The following is a 23,096-nucleotide window of genomic DNA, read 5'->3' on the forward strand; positions in this document are numbered from 1 at the left end:
AAATTGCTAATTCGTCGGAACAAATTGCTAATTTGTCTGAACAAATAGCTAATTCGTCCGAACAAATTGCTAATTTGTCCGAACGATTTTCTATTTCGTCCGAACAAATAGCTAATTCGTCCGAACGAATAATATATTTATATATGGCCTTTCTACGCCGCCGTAAGTTCACACTTGAATGATTTTGGTCAGAAATTGATTGTCTGATTTATAATCAGGCCGTGTCGATTTTGGCGGTTTCTGGTAGTTTCCTTAAAATAATGCCTGACATGAATAAATTTTAACTCTATTAATTCACATTTTTGGTGATGGTTAACATGTCGGACTATCGGAATATTGAACCGTCGGACTATCGGACCGTCGGACTACCGGCCCGTCGGACTATCGGACCGTCGGACTACCGGCCCGTCGGACTATCGGACCGTCGGAATACCGGGCTTGAACCGAAAAACCTACTTTCGTTTTTTGATGAAATAACCTGAAATATCAAAATGAAATGTAAAGTGCATGGCGGATCTAAAACAGTTTTCTTTCTTTTTCTTAAGGTTAATTCGTTGTGTATCAATGCTTGATTTTGATCTTACAGAAGAAATGAGTTTTGATAATTGTTGAATAAATAAAATTTGCCTGTTCGTTTCTTCAATACGTAATTTTAGTCTTGAATCAGCGTTATGGAAATTTCCAGAACAAAGCTAGACAACGTCATACCAATCGCACATCGTCGGGCCTTTCCGGCAAGCCGAGAAGATGCGAATTCTGTACGTTTTCAGTAATAGTTATGCATTGTACTTACCATAGTTTTGACTAGGCCCATATTTATCAGTTTATGAAGATTTATAATCATTTTACATAAATGCAACTCATTCAACGAAGGACACCCTCCCTTCCCAGACCAACGATCTCAACGAAGTTGAAAACTGTCCAATATGTCAGATATCGAATGGTCCAGGACTGTTCTGGGAAGTTTACGCCTTAAATACAGTGTATGATACCGAAATTACGTAGTACACTACCTGACAATGCTTAAGAAATCTGGCCACTGTTTATAATATAGCAGTTTTCTGTATGTCATTCATATAATACATTACGTTTTCGATTATTGTGCTTGACGAAAAGAAACGATGTGTATTCATAATTTTGCCCTTAAATTGTCGCACTGGACACAAACTACCATTATAAACACATTCTCAACACTGAGTTTTAAATATTGAAATTATACACGACTGTTCATGTTGTCTTTGGTCAATTATTCGGCATGACAGATTACGATTGCATTCGTAAAATCATTATCTAATTTTCAGTACGGAAAAAGACAATTTATGTTACACAAAGAACTTTTAATTTGTAGCTCCAAGTGACATCCTAATAATCAAGTTTTATTTACTGTATATGATATCAATACATATAACATAACTACTGCACGCAATTATTCAAACATTTTTCTTATATTCATTTGAATATCGTTCATTCATTTAATGTGCGCAACAATTCAAACAGGCATTAAAAAGTCCTTCCTCTATGCAATATTTGATTCTCATTCCCCACGCTTGCGCGGGGTTCATCTACCGGTAGTGTTTTTATAAAGCAATCTGTTGTCTTAAAGTATAATGAAAGTCAAAGTCTTAGATCAAGGTTAAAGATCAAATAAGATGGTGTCCTTTGCCGAATGTGTCAATTTTTTTCTTAATAACTTTTTTTTAGAAAGTACAAAATATCCAAAATCCTAAGTTGAATGTTCTTTCTTTTAAAATATATCAATTTCTGAATCATTTTGTTCATTACGTTAATTTTTTTTCAACATTTCAACTATTCAACTTTATATTGCATTTTAAAAGATTTTAAAATGTAGCAATTTTACGTTTAAGGTTTGCCATTGACGAGTCAGGCAGGCTATATTGTACATCGCAATGTAAACAAATATATCAATTTAGATATCAAATTGGATATTTAGTTCCAAATATGCCAATTTTATTAAGTTTGGTAAAATTCATACAGATAACTTTACATAGTGCACATTCTTACCATGAGAGTTTAATTTTACATTCTTCTAACTGGTGTCTGATATTTTCACACCATGTGGAGAGAAAAAACCGTGATATGATAGATTTCTTTTTATAACAGGCACAGGAAAATGTTTTGTTCCTTATAACAAAATATTAAAGTTTTTAAAAACTTGAACTTGAGGTAAATTTTTACGTATCTGTTTGATACAGAGCAAACATACTTACCGAGTAGACGATAAGACAACACATGACTTTCATAACCCCAACTGAAAAGTAATCTCTCGAGACTTAGTGGTATTGGGATTTTAATATACTTCCTGTTTGAATGTAACGTAAAGTTTTTGTTCCATCGCAATTGATCATCTGATTGGTCTGACAGCATGTCCCACTTAAGGGTCATGTAAAAGTGGGTCTTTTTGGTCGGAAAGCAGGACGTGTCGTGTAAAAGTAGGAGACAATATAAAAATTAATTTTGTTTGCGCAATCGAGTGAAATAAATTGAGGCAATTTATTTCTCTCATTCATTTTTCATTCAATTTTATCACAATATTAATTTTTCGATTTTGAATCTTCGCAACAACCCCCCCCCCCCCCCCACCACCACCACCACCAAATAATGATAAAAAAAACCCAGAGAAGATTGACTCCCAATGAATGTTGCACAAACTACCACATTTTAATACATGATTTATAAAAGTGAGGCATATAAAGTGCAAATTTAGGAATAGCTTATACAGCATAATCAAGGAGTTAGTCTCGTTAGGCTTGCGTAGACACGTGCCTACACAGAATTTGTAATTGTCATGATATATTTCAACGTAACATATGCACACAATGAAAAGATTCTTACCTTTTTAGTGTTTAAAGTATTATTGAAAATCTTTTTTTTTTAATGTATTTATTTCCTTGGATGTTTCTCCTTACACTTATTTATTTCTTATTTCATCCAGGATCAGATGATTATGGTAACATGGGATAAAGAATAATTGTAACGCGTGTAGTTGATAATTCACACACATAAAATAAGTTTATAATCTGCAAGAATTCAAACACAATTTCTGTCAATATATGTCGACTGCCTTCAGCGTTATAAAGAAGCCTAAAAATAAAACCCGGGCTAACAGCAAATACCCCCCCCCCCCCTATCCTTGATATCTTAGGGGTGGAATACTAACCAAAAATCCAGATTCCGGATAATCTCTAGTCGAAAATATAATTTGTTTTTGTTAAAAATAAATGTTTCTCCAGCTCCCCAAATTGAACGTTCTCCAAATTACGCCCTCCCCTTCATTGACAGCATGCCATAGGAGACAAAGCACGACCAGAAACATATACATTATGAACTGCACTTTATGCAATGACAAAAAAGATGGGGAAATATTCAACATCGATGTGACCAAAGTTATTATTGTGCATGAACAAAGCTGTAAAACACTTTGATCCTCTGTAACTTATAGAAACATATTAGATCCCAGGGTCAGAACATTGTGAACAACATGTTATGTTAATGAAGTATTGTCAGAATGTCAAGGCTATCTGATAAGCTATACAGAAGAGGTTTCATAACCTATTGTACACCCACCACCCCTCTTACATCCACTATAACTTTAAGTGTAACACGTGAAACCTCCTGTTCCGACAATATGTACATCAGTAAATGGCAATGATGCATAGTCTATCGGAGAAGCCATATAGGAGAAGTGTTCACAAGCCATTTTTACATCCTCCACATGCCTTAGACCCAATCTAACTTTGGGGGATGTTATGTGGATGCTCATATCTACCTCGCTAATTTTGAGAGATTATTGTTCTTCAATATTAGTTTTTTTTTCATTGGCATGCTGGCTGCACAACGTGTGAGTGCAATTTTTTCAGTTTCAAATGCCGATTCTGAAAGGAGTTTTTTATCCTAAGAAAAATTCAAACAGACTGGTGACAGAGTCAATCAATGGGTATTATCCATAGTTTGCTGAGTGCTAAATTTAATGTGCATGACAACTGTTCTGATTATGTACCATCATCTGCTAATCTCAATAAAGCTAGAAAAGCTAATCATATTTAGAATATTGTGTTTGTTACGTTTTATATGTCCGTTTAAAATCTCACTTATATCTCTGAGTCACTTATTGTGGTGAGAAATCTCACTTATTTTCACCCAATTTCCAGTATTATTTCACCCAATATCAAATATTGTTCCGATGATGTTATAACACCTATGTATTGCTCTATTATTTTTTTCAATATTGAAGAACAATAATCTCTCAAAAATAACGAGGTGGATATAAATACTAAATATATTTATTCGACAAACTTCAGGCTTTCATAAATGATGGAGAGTACGAGATTGGGGTTTACCAATTGCAGATGAATATAACTAGGCGCGGATCCATCCTCCTCAACAATATGATCCTTTTTTGAATTGGAATATATATACAGATACAATATATTTCGTTCAGAAATTTCTTAATCCACCACTAATAAGGGAATAAGGTACTAGTGGGTGTGTATCACAAAGTATTCATATAGGTTACACGTATACCTAATATTTCCTGTTACAGGAATTTCGGTACAGCCATCCTGGTTGAGAGACCGTCACAGACTCTGTGTCTGTGCATACGTGTATTCATTCTGATTCAAAGAAATTATTTCGCATCCAATCCAATTATTTTCGTTCCGTACTACCGACACGTGTTTCCTTGTGCTGAAATGTCAATTATTGTGCCAAGCCTCAGCTGCTATACATTTCCGCCCCTCTCTAACCAGCCCTTAAATTATATGAAAAGTGCACGATAGTTTAAACCTATTTATGATAAATTCCCCTGAGGCGGGAAAGGCCGACCCTGTACCAACTATTCTCGTTTTCGGTGCTTCTCTCCTCTGAGAAAACCTATGCTTCTATGCATCTTTGTCGGCATAATAATGTTATTTGCACCGCGGTGGAAATAATATTTGCTGTTATTTGACGTACCAGAGGTGCAAAAATGTATTTTATGCTATTTAAGGGTTTTAGACCCACCCACCATTTCTAAAAATAATATTTGTAAGAGTCTCAAATAATTTAATTGGTTATGATCAACCATTGGTCATTATCTGCCGATATGAATAATTCTAAACTGCGTTGTGGTAAAAACTTGAACCATCCTGTTTGTTCGCCGTCCAAAGTCCATTTATGTGATGATACTTGTAACATAAGCGCCATTATTCGCTTGTAGATGTTCCGGTTTTCAATCCCAAATGCTGAAATCATCATACTCACCAAGCGATCGACAGATGAAACATTTCTAATGTTGTAACAGGGACCCCCGCACTGTGCGCACAACTGGCATTTGATTTATTACGAGAAATTTCAAAGTTTAAGCACTCTATTTCAACACTTCTAACAGGAGCAAAATCAACCGTGTTAGTTCACCTGGCCCCAACAAAGTCAGGCTCGAGTCAAACTTTCAATCACCTTTTTTTAACTGAAATTCTTAATTTGCAAACACTAGAAACTTGATGAAACAATATTGAATAACAATTTTATTTTTAAATGATGGACTTCTCAATCATTGTATTGCAATATTCAGATTCTGACTTAAATGTAATATGTTTCGTGATCCTGGGACTTAAGTATAGCGCAAGTGAAGTTTTCTGATTTTCTGTTGTCCGCTTGTCTCTAAATTGTACATATTTTGACTTATTCTCCATGGTTAACTGGTTCAGTTTCAACCAATGCTTGCCATAAAGCATCCTTGGGTAAATGGAATTCAAAAAAGTTCAAATGCAGATTCACGATCTGCTATATCAAAGTGTACTGTGGTTCTTTACCTAGCGGAAATGGTGGAGATATTTGGATTTCGAGATGGTACATGACGCACAGTGCCGTAGCAGTGACGTTCCTTGTCGTATGTGACGCCTACCGTACCACGGATCATATTGACAGAAAGACCCATCCACTTCTAATGCCGGCCGCTTGATGAGGGAACATCAACGTCTCCTGTTTAAAGTTACCGCTGGCATTTTATTTACTAACATTTACCTTCACTGAATCTTTTCTCTTACATTTCTTTTGAAATTGGCATTGCTTTCATCATGCAATGAATAATGCAATGAAGATATGTTTGTTGCAAACTAGTTCGATCCGGTTTTATAGTACCACCTGTCAGTAAAACCGTTACCAAATATGGAGTGTCATCAAGGTCAAAGGGTGCATTGGTTGTTCCAATTAACGTAACAAATGGGTGAACCATATGCTATTTTATATCTTAATTCTAGTTTATATTTTTAAATAATACATTTAAATATAAACAATAAAATGTCTTTCTTTGTTGTTTCATCGGGTGATGAAGGTAGTGATCATTGTAGAAAAAGTTTGTATAACCCGCTTATACAATTTTTCTGCAATGCTAGCTACATCTACCTTCATCACTTTCATTGTTAAATTCTACAAACTTTGATACTTTTTTTCCTCTATGAAATCCTTTTCCATGTCATGGATAATTTAATTAGTTACATGTACAATATTTCTGTTGCTAAAAAGAGAAAGAAGATATTTCAAAATCATTAACTCGGAGTATAAGTTATTTCACAATGGAATGTTAAATACAAATACAATATCAATATATAGCATATCTCTCTCTCTCTCTCTCTCTCTCTCTCTCTCTCTGTGTGTGTGTGTGTGTGTGTGTGTGTGTGTGTGTGTGTGTGTGTGTGTGTATTTGCTAGGACAAGGGTTATCAATTAGTCAGTCAGACTCTAGTGCACACAGTCCACGAATTACATGACGTCACAATCATTTCAATTTCGAAAATAATCACAATTGTGAATGGAAACACAATAGTGGTTGAATGTTTATATCAACATCCCTGTGCAGAGAAGCAACATCACATGACAATGTCGATGAAAGGTGAAGATAACGAACAGTGATCAATCTCATAACTCCTATAAAGATGAAGATAACGAACAGTGATCAATCTCATAACTCCTATAAAGGTGAAGATAACGAACAGTGATCAATCTCATAACTCCTATAAAGGTGAAGATAACAAACAGTGATCAATCTCATAACTCCTATAAGCAATACAAAATAGATAGTTGGGCAAACACGGACCCCTGGACACACCAGAGGTGGGATCAACTGTCTAGGAGGAGTAAGCATCCACTGTCGACATTTCACAGCCGCTGTTAATTACAAAGTTAGTGCACGTGATATGTTGTATATGAAAAGTATATCGTAGTTGACAGTCATTGACTGCATGTCGAGGAAGTCACAGGAAAACTGGAGAATATTCAATTAATAGAAATATAGAAAGTGTATCCCACAATAGAAATATTTCTATTTTAGATGGGTCCTCTCGCCTCTTGCTTTGTGATTTCCGTTTCCTCATTCGAGGTGATCTGAGGGGTTCCCCGGGTGGAGCCGGAATCACTACTCCCATCATCCGCTGCGTCAAGCTTCGTTAGTTCTCGCTTTATCACTGATCCCAACTTCTCCTTCGATATCCCTTCTTGGTCGTTTTGGTCCTATGGATTAACGAAATTGTATATATATATAAAGAATTGCAATATATACACACGAAACAAAGACACGAAATCAGGGTATTTGTGGATTTTGTACATCCTCAAATTTACGAACAATGAAATGAAAGGTGAAGATAACGAACAGTGATCAATTTCAAAACTCCTATAAGCAATACAAAATAGGTAGTTGGGCAGTTGGGAAATATTATCTATTAATACATTTTCGTAGTTGTAATCAATCATATGGAGTTTATATATACTCAATAAATATAAAACTAACCCTCTACAGTAACCCCACAGTTCGTCACTTTAATAGTTAATATATTGTAAAGAGCAAATTACTATCGGTAAGGTCATATACATGTACGACATAAAAACAACTTGATGAAGTATAAGATCATATTGTACAGACATTTAATACCCTGACCTCACTGATATAATTCAGGATTGTACAGACATTAACCCTGACCTCACTGATATAATTCAGGATTGTACAGACATTAAATATCCTGACCTCACTGATATAATTCAGGATCTTCGATATTGCTTCCCTTCGTCTGATTTTCGCTTTTTCGATGTTTGCCAGTTTGCAAAGGACTGCGTCGATTTTCCCAATGATTCCGCCAATGGCATGCTCCATCCTTTCCACACGTTTACAGAGGTGTGTATATTCCTCATACAACACCCCTGAGAATCCGACCCTCTTCTTGCAAGCCGCAGCAGAGTTGTCTTTCGAGGAGTCGTCCTCATTTCCACTGTCATCGTTTTCGCTGACTTGGTTCCGATTGTTATCCTGCAGGTCTACGTACTCCTGGTTGATTTCAACCTGCAAGTATAATTCAGCAAGATTTACATGTACTGATATATATACATGTAAGTATGAGATCGTAAAACAGAGTCCCATGTCACAGCAGGTGTGGCATGATAAGGATCTCTCCCTGCTCAAAGGACGTAAGCGCCAAGCATAGACCTAAATTTTGCAGCCCTTCACCGGCAATGATGACGTCTCCATATGAGTGAAAAATTATCGGGATTGATTGATTGATTGTACCTTGTTTTCACTCATATGGAAAATTCTCGAAAGGGACGTTAAACAATATACAATCAATCATACAATCTGTTAGAATGTATGCCTTATAGGAAATTAAAATGTTTTCGAGAACAACATACTGCACTCCTATAACAGCTCTATTATGGGTGATTCTAATATTCTCTTTTTTATAAGTACCTTCTGTTTATCTAGATCCTGACGAAGTTTTGCTTGTTCTTCCTTGTCCAAATACCGCGAGCCGTCAACATCGTATTTACAGAAAAGAGCCTCGATTTCACCCTCAGCGTAACCACGTCTGTGGAAAAGAACACATTCTATTAACCAATATTGTGTTGTTTTACGATTCAGAAGACAAGCTGCATTGATTTTGTGACCAATGAAAATTTAAGTTAATAATGGATGCTAATGACATTCAAGATATTAATCTTTCGTGTTTATATATTATAACATGAGCATATGATATACTTTATAAGGTCCTGGCGCCATTCGTCAAAATCTATTATGCCGTCATCATTGACGTCAGCATACTTGAGAACGTCATCCAAATCCCACACCTTGTCTTCTTTCTCGTGTATCTTCCCTAACATTTTTCTGTATGTCTGTCGATAGAAAAAAAGCATGTCATGTACAAGTAATATTGTTTCACCAATTTTAATGAAACTGAATCTTGTAAACCCAACCCATCCCTTTTTATATATGTTTCTATGAAAATTTGATAGTTATTATTTTTTGTTCAACTTGTTAAACAGCCATCGTACTACAATTTTAATGTGTCGCTTACAGTTATCAAAAATTTCGAAATCTGTAGATCATCCTTTTGTTCTCCAAGCTCACTTTTTATTTCTGAGTAGGTGTCATTTATGATGGCGAGGAACATGTTGACAAGGATGAAGAAGATGAAAAAGATAAACAGCATGAAGAAAATGGGTCCCAGATAACGATCAGCTGCGCGGAGGGCATAGAAATCAAAACTGCCGAGGATGATATTGAAAAGAGCAAAACTGAAACGACAAAAACATCAGTAAAATATGAGTATGGACATTTTTTTCATTTGTTTGGAGCATGGAAGGGTTTATGCTTCCACATTCCAAATCTTAGAAATTTATGCAACACTTGACATTGAATTATTGTGATTAGCATATCATGACATAAATTAAACCATCCACGATCTAATCAGGCTGTGACATGTTACTATATTTTCATCATTTTCAAAAATCAGCATTCCACGATCCATTGCAAGAATATGTTTGTTTGAAGGTAAAGTGTTTACGTTGACAATGCTTACTGAATTTGAAGAATACGCTATAGTAATAAGAAACAAGGAAGAAACTGTTTTAGCACACTAAACTGATATCTCCCATTCCATTTTCCATAGCTTTTAAAACACTTTTTAAGGATCATCTTTAAAGTGGTAAATAAAGAGTTACGGTAGATAACAGTCACTTATTTGTATATGTGCTTCAACCCAGGAACGGTGTTTTGAACATATGATAATAAATTAAACTTGTCAACATACCAAATATCAAAGGTAAACAAAGACAAAATAATATGACCCGGACAAAAAACATGCCCCAAAAATCATATTATTATTCATCATCAACAATAGCACGTAACACACTGTCTTATCATGGTAATATGCCTATGTCAAAAATCAAAAAAATTATGGTAAGGGCAAACGAAACTGTCCTGAGAAATTCTATTATTTGACCTTTACATAAAATTCAAGATCAAAGTACATCAAACCAAATATCAAAGAACAAGAAAGTTATGGTCCCGACAAAAATGATCAAAATTCTATTACGTGACTTTTAAATGAAAGGTCAATGTATAAAGTCATCAAAATGGTACGCGAAACAGTGTCTTATCATGTCATACCCACATACCAAATATCAAAGGCCGAAAAACTTTGTACGAGAAGCGGAAGAAGAAGAGTTCACACTAAAACAATATGTCCCTCTTCTAGGAAGGGGAGACATGATAAGCAATATGTAACTATTCAGAAAAGCGCAGCCATGTATATGTACATGTACCTGTTCTGAAGAGAAAAGAGGATCGTGTGTTCTCCGAGTGCGCAAACGTTGTAATTGGTTAACGTGTGAATATTTGACTTAACACTGTCATCGAGGTTCTAGTATTCAGAAAATTAGAAATAACTTACAAGGAACTCCAGAAGTCGCTGAACTCTTTCAGTTTTGAACCAAACAACAGATAACCAAGCTGTGTGAACGCTAGAAAGACGATGAAGTACATGACAGCAAATCCCGCGAGATCCGAAGCACATCGTGCGAGAGTTGATGATAGCTGATTCATCGTTTTATTAAAGCTGATATATTTAAATAACTGGAAAAAAATACCATGTTGCCATGAATATTAACTCCCTTCACTGTGAGACATACTAACAGATGTTCTTTGGTATATCAATATGTATCTTATGTTTAACACCCAAATTGGATGCGTGCACAATTTGCCTATCACGACAGTTATCAGACTACAGTATGATACATATGCATATGTAATTACTGTATGGTGTCACCACCGCTTTTGGATTTTTTATCTTCCTTTTCCGAATTTTTTGCAAACAATCAAATCAGCGAAAAGAAATATTTCTCTATAACACATTAGTATGCTAATTTGAATTATAAATGACATTTATTCAACAAGGAATTGTACACGAGGTGTAAGTTTCAGCTAGTTATGACATCACCTTATGGTATTCAATGTATAACGAAAGGATAATGAAAATTTTTGATGGATTTAAGTCAAAATAAATGCTAATTGTTAAATAATGATGAGGGTTACGTAGATGAAATTCACATGACTGGTAAATGATTAGAAGTCGATGAATTTGAACCCACACAACATAGGGATGCCTCAATATTACTGTAACGGTCATACAGTTCTTTAAAAATATTTTTGCCTTTATTCATATATTATGTAAAATTTGATCTCCGATTCTAGCCCCATCCTAACTCCAGAGTCCAAAAGTTGAAATACAAATGTAAATATAACATATCCCTGTGACCCTTGAAAAGAATTTTCCACCGTTTTATATATCCTCATGTAAAACTTGCATCGCTATTTTAGGTAACACTGATTTATCTGCACTACATAAGAATGCTCTCATATTAGTATGAATAAACTTGGTTCTGTTGCTCTTTAGAATCAGATTCTAAATGATTTTATCCCATATATTATCATGTCAAATTTTGATACACTGCTAAGGCTCCACTCTACCCCGAGTTACGTACTAGTACATATTTCCCCATAAACATGTATTGTCATGTAGAAAATGTATTCCTAATTCTAGGCTTCCTACCCCCCCCCCCCCCCCCCCCCCCCCAAGTGTCATGATATGAAGAAACTCCACTCTGATGTTCGCCTATCAAAACTACTTATCATAAATAAGTTATTCATGAGAAGAAGAATTAAAGATTTTTTTGCTATGTATTCCCATGTAAAACTTTGATTCCCCATTGTATGGCCCCACCCTATCACAGGAGCCACGAATTGTATTGAATGCTTGGATAAAATGCTTAATCATGATACTGTTGCTCTTACTTAATCATGATTCTGTTGCTCTTACTTAACCATGATCCTGTTGCTCTTGAGAAAAAAAAGATGTTATGATAGTAGTTTCATTGTATATTCCCATAAAAAAAACCTTGCCTTCCCTACCATGGCTCCATCCTACAAACGTTAATGTAACTAATCTATCTAAAGATGTCTATGTATTATTATGACAAGGAACTGATCTTGGCTCTGCTAGTGATGAGAAGATTTCTCCCTATAAAAAATGTACTCCTTTCTTGTAGATACACTCTACTCCCGGGGGCCATGATCGAGACAATCGTGATTTTTCGTTACGCTGGGATAGTGTTTTATATGATCAGGTTTTTTAAACGATCACTTTCTATTTTGCATTTTCTTGATTATCCCCTCTTTATGGGGGATATGTCCTATATTTGAACAAACTTGATCCCCCTTCATTTAATTTAAAGTACCCTGTGCTAAGATTGAAAAAGAAAACGAAAATGTGAAAAGTCTACAACGACGATGGAGAACGAAATTTCTATCAGAAAAATCTCACTTGAGCTTTCGATTTAGGTCAAATAAAAACCATTTTTATCGTTTATGTGTCGTCAGGTAATATGTTCAGTACGGAACACTAGAACTTATTAGGTGATGCTTATCAAATATCCTAATATGAGTTTGCACAATGATTTCAGCAACGTTTTAAAGGGCTACCAAATTCCTTGCGACCATCCTTCATAGTAGTACAAGATGGACATGTTATTTCTTATTAAACTGTTAAAATACACAGTGTAAGTAAAGTGAAACAAGTTACCTTCACCCAGGCTAAAAATACAGTGATTGCAATGGCGTTGTCAAATCGTATCTGCCAAAGACTTAGAAATTCAAAATCTTGGAACTGGTCGGGTTTTTTCGTTAATTCTTCTAGTTTTTTGTCGACTTCAAGCGTGCGGTACACATCGAATGCCAGAAACACAATAGAAATTACAATAACGGTGACGTCAAGGATGTTCCAGACACTTTTGAAGTACGACAGTCCATTGATTTTTATCTGAAATATATACACGTAAGTCGAGCCCAAATGTAGCCTGAAAATTTTGAACAAAATATGTGCTAGTATATTTAAGATGTACGTTAAAATATTCAACTTGATCAATTCTTCAATAGTAAAAAAAGAACAGGATTAGGTACTTACCTCTATCAGTTCTTCAATTATGTAGTAGAGAATGAACAGGGCGAAGAAAAATTCACAAGCCATGACAAAATGTTCAAAAACAGTGACGTAACGCAATAACTTCACAGTTCGAAAACTCCATGACGAGATAGCCCCAGCAGTGGCGGGAAACTCCACAACGAGGCGGATGACACAGAAAAGATTTACATTAGCATTGTACACCGTAAAATCAATGAAAAGTGCACGTGTTCCCCGCGTGATCCAACTCTCTGTAAAGAGATATTCAATTGTTTCTTGAGTGACACTTTTCGTCTTTCCCAGGTTTTGGACATAGCCTCCTCCACTATAGGTGGCTAACTCTCCCGCGTGAGTACTACCGCCCAGGTCAGCTTCTGACTGGTAAGTAAATCTATTAAAAAAAGATAGCAATAAGTTAGGAAACTGGTGTGATGTAATGTTCCAGCGAATCGGGACACTTACATCCACGGGTACAAAAATGCCAAGGACATCTTCTGACTGATAAACGATCATATATGTACACGGTATCGCGATAACAATAATTAGGCAAGTTATGTGGGTACTACCGCCCCACCCAAGGCAGCTTCTAACTGGTAATAAATGTACAAGATATCAAGATAAGAATGAATTGGACAAAACTCATGTGATTTAATGTCGCAGAAAATACCATTGCAGATACAGAAAGCCTTTGCCTCATCGAGGTGGACGATGCAATTGAAGATGCATTATGGCGAACGGAAATGTTTAAACTAATGAATTTGTCCTTCGGTATGTCAATCACATCTAGCATAGCATTGCCGGTATAATAATAGGGATTAAGTATCAATTCCGTATTTTCTAATATAAATAACAATTGATATCACAATTGTATTTTCTAAAACTTACGCTGTGTAGTTCCCGATCCGTGTAATATTAGTGTCGGAATATTTATCTTCTTTGGAGTCTGAATATGCGTCATAGCATTCAAATATGATGTCATTGAAATATTCATGTACAGAGCAGGAATCGTTTCTGACCATAACCTGGCGAATCCTTGGCAGGCCCAGAAGTTTGTTTTCGTGAAAGATATATCCGTCGCCATTTTTAGGAAGTTGTTGGTTATTATACCAAACCTCCCAATGGAAGCAAGTTGGCAAAGGTCCCCGAAGAAACTGAAAATAAATACACATTCATATAGAACCTTCTTTTTTATACTTTGAATTCTATTTCTCCAACAAATTATCCATCAATGTTCCTTACCTTCCACGTGTCTTCAATACCGTTAATGGATCGAAAAGAGGCACCACCCGAGCTTGTATCTAAAAATAGTTCACTCATCACCTTAGTGACGTAGTACATCGACGTGCTGGTCATCCCGAATGCCACTATTAAGTAAAAAAGAAACACAATGCGATTTGAAATGAAATGGTCACTTAATCTTCAATTTCTATACATTCAAACAGGAATGGACAATAAAAGAACCTGTTCAAAACAGGCAATATTTTCAGGAAAACGACATGCTTCTTACCACAGGTAACAGTGGGTGTAATTTACTAAGAATGATGTCCATTTACCTTTTGAGAATACTAATATTATATCATGATTATCATTAACATTTTTATATTTGATCGAGTTCAGAGATTTGCCAAATAACCCTTGTATTGTCATTCAGGTATGCAAGATATGTAATGCGTGACGTTTAAGATACATTGTGGATTTAATTCTTAATGATAAACTGGTATTGAAATATTTCTCTTGAAATATTTCAGGAAATAAATCTAACCCAAGGTTTGTCGAAATAATTGCGATATCATAAATTTTAATACCAACGTTCGGACGTGTATTGGATCTAACACGTTTGCACTATCTTCCCACTACAACAACTTCGGAATAAATATTTAATGCTTATATCAAACAAAGCTGAAACTGGCGTTCACATCTTACCGATAGAGAGCAAAACCAAGAAGAGAAGGTAAACTACCAGCTCCTTCAGCGTCGTTTTGACGTGGAGATCTTTGTCATCTGCTGACTCTATGGTGTGTCGAGTGGCCCAAACAGCTGAACAGATAACATTATTGGAATGACAGCTAGGTGGTGATTGTATCATAATTTTGCAAAGAACTATGATATAGGCTCTGGTGTACTATGATATATCTGATTAATTAATCTTACATGCACATGTATAGATTTAACTATCATCAACACCCATGTCTCTATTTAGAACTTCTAGAATACACTAAATCATCAAAACAGCAATTTTGTCTCTCTAACAATACAATGTACATGTGATACTTTGACATCTATGTGATACGCATGTTCACATAAGATGCTGTTATCGAAGGCTGCAAACCATTTGAGTTGTCTTTCATTGCTCTACAATTACTTCCCTTGGGCATATATAAATTAAGTGCCCCGGATTAAATCAACCTTTTCCATTTATAACTGCTACACACAGGTTGGTGTTCCCCTATTTCATAAGAATTTGTATTTAATATCCGATTTTTCAAAACTCAAACCCACCCACCCGCAACTGTTCTGTTGTCTTTGCTTTTTCTTCTGAAACCAGGATACTGCTTGTGCTTGTTTTATCTTGCAGGTTACTCTCTCCCAAATAAATGTCGGTGCGGCTGATACAGAAACAATGACTTTGGTGTGACTGATGAGCTCATTGCCCAACGAGCGGCTTATTATGTACATGTGAAAAATATGACATTTGATTTGAAAATTCGGCCTTGATTCCTGCTCCTCCCAGGCTTAAGGCCATGTTTGTTTGATGTGTTTGAATCTCGACCTTGACCTTTGCATCTCCCAGGGTCAAAGTTCAAGGTCATATGTTGAATTTGTTTTTGAATTTGACCTTGACCTCTGCATCTCCCAGGGTCAAGGTCATCCCTAATTGATGTTGACATTGATATGATGCTTTTGGGGCTTGTCATTTGTGTGAGGCAGCCCACAATTTGAACTTGATTTGTTTGCTTTTGATACTTTAATCAGCCGTGCCCTTTATCGCCAAATAAAATTTATAAACACGTATTGCTTGTGTCTGTTTGCCCTTTCTGGGATAAAAATGATTTATTGTCAAATAACGGGTCCCTGACGGCAAACTACGCAGTCATGAAAAACTATGCAACATAGCTGAGCAGCAATTAAAGGTAACAGGGGATGCATAGGGACCAATATAAAATAAAAATACTTCTCATATTTCTCCTACAAATTTCAAAATCAGTTCAACAACGCCTCGGTATTCATACAATAATATATTGGTAGAAAGTTATAGACATGAGTTAGTCACAGTAGAAGTGGATGAATTTAGAAGCAGACAAAATATTTCTGAAGATTTCATTCTTCATCAACTATATAAAATCCCACATTTATAAACTAAAATACCACATTCATCATTTACTATGATTGTAACACAGCTTGTTTTTCAACAGTAAACTTACACTTTATACCGCTTTTGAATGTCTTAAAACAGCCAACAGGTTTCTCTCTTTGCTTTTCCGGAACGCCTTGTATGCTTTCCTTCTCAACGTCGATTTTAGCCACGCTAACGACCGGCGTCACCGTGTATGGTCTAGAATCGCATGGTGATTTACCGGATGTGACATCATCCTCAGACCAGGCAGTGGGGCTAACACTCTCTGTGCCACTTGTCGGTATATGTACTTCAGTTGCATTCGCCATTGATGTGCAGACTATGTTGCCTATTTGAATTGTTGCATTCCTTTCATATTATTCAGAATGAATTTGCTACATCACATTATATTGTATACTTTTTGACCAATGTTAAAGAAGATGGATGAACAAGTGTCTACCAGTGATTGGATAGGAATCACAAAAATAAAATGGCTCTCAAAAAAGAATTCGTTAATTACTTTTAAAGTATGTATATTTACCATTGTGAATGAAACACATGAGCAATTTTAAAATTATTTGACATATTGAAATGTGAAAATAAGAATAAAATCAAAATTGTAAAATTTGACCATTCTATAGTCGAGTTTGGTAAAATTTCAATGTGTGTTGGTCGACTCTCCTGTAACCTAATACTTATAGAAAAGGGGAAAAAAACGTAGATTTTTTTCAGTCTTTAAAATGATGGAACAATGACCCACTTTAGATGAAAATTGTAGAAATCTTCTACACGTCCCTTAGGCCATGCCAATTTGTAATCTAGTTCGTCGGATTCGCCGCTTCTATTTGTAACAAATCCAAATTATAATATTATCAAAAAATAATATCCGCCCGCGTGTTCAAAAATATCCGTAAATATTTTTTTTTTAGTTTTTACAACAAGCGCACAAATAACCTTGATGTATATGCTGACAAATGACAGAAGCGCGGGCTCTCGAGAAATTTCCTAACAGTGTAATACGGTTAAGTTATTCATGATGTCAATCTTAATATGTACGATACTTCATAACACTGGATTGGAAGTTCCTTATGCTGGAATCGAACTGGAAGCCGATGAAACTTTTGAAGCGCTATTCGATGCCACTATTTAGAGAACATTGATAGCGTATGATTGATTGTTTGATTAGCCTATATATTGACTGAAGTCTCTCTTGAGAATATTTCACTTACATAAAGACGTTACCATTGCCGGTAAAGGGCTGCAAAATTTAGGCCTATGCTCAGCGTTTATGGCACTGAGGGATCTTTATCGTGCCACACCTGTTGTGACAAGGATCTCAGTTTTTTGCAGTCCTATCTGAAGGACCGTCCCATTTATTCGCCTCTTACAACAAGCAAGGGGTACTGATCGATGACTATTTTAAACCGGACCGACAGTTAACGACAAATTCACAAAAGGTTTGGTGATGTCATATCAAAATTCAAGAAAATGCTCAAAGCGATGCAATGGATATTGCATTTGCAATGGATGTCAAAACTGGATGTGTCCCTAGCAATATGCATATCTCTGAATCGAAAGTTTGTAGAAATGAAACTTAAATAAAATTCTTCAAAAAGACCTTATCAGTTAATGTTGCAAAGTACATGTATTAGGTATAAAGAAAATAAGTCTTTGAAACCTGAAATACTTCTTATTTATTGACGTAAACTATATCAACAAAGTTGAAAAATATTAAGTTTATGTGGTAAACAAATGATATTTGATGATTTTAGATCTTTATTTTTAGGCGCCCGCTTTTTAAAATCACACTTAATTCAATTAAAAATATTTATATTTCTTGTATTCGCTCGCCTCATAATTTTTATCTCCAAAATTAAAAATAATATTTGTAAAATAATTTCGCCCTCTCGCCTCACTTTTTTTGTTTGAAAATCCGAAGAACTATTTTACAAATTGGTGTGGCCTTACATTAAAGACGATTTGTCATGCATGATTTGATAAACCGTTTATCGATAGAAAGGCGAGTTGTAAGTATAACATTTTTGGGTAATGGGTTCAATGCTTCTAATATCTCTTTCTTTCCATACAGTTTTGGCATTTTATCACATATTTTCTTATATGCATCATTAAATAATAAACATGTTAGATGTCAGTTGATCACGAGAAAAATATATCTAATAGAAAATATGTTTATAGTGTGTACTTCGATGAATCGGTAATATCTCTTCGCCTTCTTCACCCATGTTATTCTGACGTACTGTATTTAATCAATTATTGACTAAGTATACTTTTCAAAATTACACCGTAAATCATGAATCATAAATATAAACTGTCTCCTGAGTACCAGTAAAAATTATCACTTCTACCAAGGGCTATGAAATCTAGAGAGAAAAAAATCCTGTTCTGAATATCTAAGCAAAATTCTAATGTTCAGCAACAGTATGATAGTGCATACACTGATGAAATTCTTTACATAATATAATATATGTATATTACCGGGTATGTATTAACATTGAAAGATATGACTAATTTGAAACCATCCTAGAGTCAAAACACTGGGTTGTGAAATTCACCATTTTTTGGGCATATTTTTCTGCTATTCCTAAGTATGCATGTAAATTTTATACAGTATCTGCAGACAGCAAACTTAAAGAAGTCCTTCAGATCGTTATCATAATTTTGACACCGCCCTGAAACCAAACACTAACCTCCTAGGATTATTGAATTTACAATTTTGGTAAAAGACTACCTGTTCTATCCATTTAGTTTTAATTAAGAATCAATAACACTAAAGTGATGCTATTTAAGTGTTTTACACACAAGCACGATATACTAAGTTTGGTTCCACCCTGGGGTAAAACCCCTACCCCGGGAACCATGAAATTTACAATTTTGGTGTAAATGCCTTTCTGCTCCACATCGGCAGGCATTTGGTTTTTCTTACACATGTGCGGTTGTATAGATTTTTTTGTGTGGAAAATTTGTTAAATTGTGGCGATTCTTGCCCTCCCTAGAGCCCAAGGGGTCCTAAAATTTACAATTTATGTCCCCCTTGTCCCAAAGATCATTTGAAAGAATTGAAATAGCTGTTATCAAGAAGTTACAAAGTGTTCAATTGTTAAGGATGTACGCTACACCAGAGAAATTTGATGTAGATGGAAAGTTGAGGATATGTACAACAATATTTTGAATTCAAAAATTTTCAAATTTACTTTATTTTGTCAAAAAATACGGTTTTAGTGGAAGGTAATCTGAAGAAAAAAAATTAAAACCTCCGCTGGACTCGAACCTGCGACCCACAGTTCAGCTTAGCCTAACAAAACATACCCCAACAAAGGTAAAATAATTCAAACTATCACATTTTTCCGTATTTTAGATAACTAATAAATTGTCATAGTTTTCTATGCAAAACATACTATCAACTCATGGTACTCAATAAATCACTTAGGAAGTACAACTTACGTTTTAAAATCGTTTTGATATTGAACTCGAGCTTTTCTTTGATGAAAAGTGCTAAAGTTTATCATGAATCGAATACATTAAATCTAACCGGAATTACATAAATTGTTATTTGCCATCTTACCTGAATAAAATCATCAAACAGAGGTACTGTGCATGGAAACGTAAAGGTGTAGATAATTCAGAGGTCTGTGTATTATGGGGGAAAAAAGATGGATTAAAAACTTACCTTCTCCGAGAAATTTTACTGTTCTATCATCGCTATGCAATTTAAATCTGAGTTGAAATCTGATGAAGATTCATATTTCATCATTTAAACTAAATCGGTATGAATATTTTATAGAAACATTTTTGTTTCCGTCAAATGTTGAAGAATGTTTTGCGATTTATTGATTTTTAATTACACAGCGGTGAAACTTACACCAAAGATGAAAATAACACGTATAATGTGTACATGAATATTTGATTAGTTGTACACATAGATGCGTGTCAACAGGCAAAACAAAATATAATAGAATTATATAGATATCTATAAAATAACTACGTTTTATACATATGTCTATTAATATAATTGTGTATTATACATATATCTATTTTAATATTAAAATATAATTGTGTATTATACATATATCTATTTTAATATTAAAATATAATTGTGTATTATACATATATCTATTTTAATATTAAAATATAATTGTGTATTATACATATATCTATTTTAATATTAAAATATAATTGTGTATTATACATATATCTATTTTAATATTAAAATATAATTGTGTATTATACATATATCTATTTTAATATTAAAATATAATTGTGTATTATACATATATCTATTTTAATATTAAAATATAATTGTGTATTATACATATATCTATTTTAATATTAAAATATAATTGTCTATTATACATATATCTATTTTAATATTAAAATATAATTGTCTATTATACATATATCTATTTTAATATTAAAATATAATTGTGTATTATACATGTACACTGTACATACATGTACATCTATAGAAATAATTGTATTATACATGTATTTGTAAATATAATTATGTATTACACATTACACATACTATGTCTGTATATATGATTAGGTATTATACATGTACAGTGTACATGTAAATATGATTATATGTTATACAACAGTATATAGATATAATTATGTAGAATTCGATTATATCTTCTTACCTATAGGTATGCAATGACTTACGATGAGGAAAAGAAAATTGCATTTTTTAGATTAGTGCAGCTGTGGTTTTTCATTTTCTTTCTTGTCGGATGAAATGTACATGTACATGTTAAAACAAAATATACCAGTGTCGTGTACAACACCATTACTATATAACAATCCATTAACTTTACAAGATAAACTCTTGATTCGATTGATCGCAGGGATAGATCCAGACAATGTTCAAAAGATGGTAACAATATTCCCCATAATCGCAAAATGTCCATTATTGTTTAAAACGGCATTTTGTTCTACCGATTGAGAATCGCAACCCCAGTAACGTAAAACCACGCAACCCCTGTACCCGTCCCCAGTAACGTAAAACCACGCAACCCCTGTACCCCCCCCCCCCCCCCTGTAACGTAAAACCACGCAACCCCTGTACCCGTCACCAGTAACATAAAACCACGCAACCCTTGTACCCCCCCCCCCCCCGTAACGTAAAACCACGTAACCCCTGTACCCCCCAGTAACGTAAAACCATCCATAACACCGTTTAAAAATGAAAAGTAATCCATATCATCATGCTAAGGATATGGCATAAAAACCATAAATTTTTTTATGAAAATTAAAATTAAAATAGTAAATGTCTAGATGATTTGTCAGTTACAGGCCCGTAGGCAGGATTTTTCAAGGGGGGGGGGGGGGGTTGGGTTACATAGACTCGCAACGCGAGTCTATCACCTCGCACCGCGAGGTGCCACTACGGCAGGGGGTCTGGCCGCTCAAGGCCCCCAGAAGCTCTGGGGTATTTGGTGCAAAATCCTGCAATCTAGCAATTTCCTGGCATTTAATTTGGATTTTGGAATCATGCCTTTTTTACTATGAATTTTCATGATTTTCATAAAAAATCCCGACTTTAATAGTCACAATTCAAACAAAATGCCGACTTTAATAGTGCTTAGTAGTTTTCAAGGGGGGGTTCGTACGAACCCCCCCCCCCCCCCCCCCCCCGGCTACGGGTGTGAGTTAAAAATGGATTAAATGAATCCATTTGTGACTATTTCAACACACCACGTAATGAGGGGCAGCACATGTGTAGCCTGTGCGTCATCATTGTAACACCTTTACCAACAGCACCAAGATACGAAGCTTAGGGATTTGAGCGCTCGCTTCACAATCCCGATTCTTGATCAACATTAAACCTACGCCATTTAACACATGTAAGAGATTGTTCCTTCAGCATGGAAGTCACGGATATAAACTTATGAGCGGAAATCCTATGTCACGATGGCGTTGCACAATGAAGAATCATCACTGCTACGACCAAAAACCAAAGGTGTCCCAGCGTAAGCCGAGGTTAATTCCGAATTACTCCCAGAGCAGCTTACAGTAAACCTGACATTATCCCAAAGCATCTTACAGTAAACCTGTAATAATCCCTGAGTAGCTTACAGTAAACCTGACATAATATCAGAGTAGCTTACAGTAAACCTGTCAAAATCCCGGAGTAACTTACAGTAAACTTGATATAATCCCACATCAGCTTACAGTAAATCTGACATAATCCCAGAGTAGCTTACAGTAAACCTGACATAATATCAGAGTAGCTTACAGTAAACCTGTCAAAATCCCGGAGTAACTTATAGTAAACTTGATATAATCCCACAGCAGCTTACAGTAAACCTGACATAATCCCAGAGTAGCTTACAGTAAACCTGACATAATCCCAGAGTAGCTTACAGTAAACCTGACATAATCCCAGAGTAGCTTACAGTAAACCTGTCATAATCCCAGAGTAGCTTACAGTAAACCTGACATAATCCCAGAGTAGCTTACAGTAAACCT

At 35.1% G+C, this 23,096-nt stretch overlaps 1 protein-coding gene across 2 annotated transcripts; it reads right to left on the reverse strand.

Annotated features, from left to right (window-relative positions):
* Positions 1-5,504: 5,504 nt before the first annotated feature.
* LOC125662709 (polycystic kidney disease 2-like 1 protein) lies at positions 5,505-20,343 on the reverse strand. 2 transcript variants are annotated; one of them, XM_056147125.1, is made up of 13 exons: positions 20,299-20,343; positions 16,699-16,959; positions 15,200-15,313; positions 14,516-14,640; positions 14,162-14,427; positions 13,280-13,667; positions 12,899-13,135; positions 10,712-10,893; positions 9,335-9,554; positions 9,019-9,152; positions 8,731-8,848; positions 8,017-8,328; positions 5,505-7,505 (listed from the first exon to the last, which is right to left on the reverse strand). In XM_056147125.1, the coding sequence occupies exons 2-13, from the start codon at positions 16,937-16,939 to the stop codon at positions 7,323-7,325; spliced, it is 2,520 nt and encodes an 839-aa protein (XP_056003100.1). In that variant the 5' UTR covers positions 16,940-16,959; positions 20,299-20,343; the 3' UTR covers positions 5,505-7,322. The 2 variants fall into 2 exon arrangements, with proteins under 2 accessions (XP_056003100.1, XP_056003101.1); XM_056147126.1 differs by lacking the exon at positions 20,299-20,343 and adding an exon at positions 20,194-20,269.
* Positions 20,344-23,096: the final 2,753 nt, after the last annotated feature.

This window comes from Ostrea edulis, chromosome 8 (genome assembly GCF_947568905.1).
Source record: "Ostrea edulis chromosome 8, xbOstEdul1.1, whole genome shotgun sequence".
In the NCBI taxonomy this organism is placed as follows: domain Eukaryota; kingdom Metazoa; phylum Mollusca; class Bivalvia; order Ostreida; family Ostreidae; genus Ostrea; species Ostrea edulis.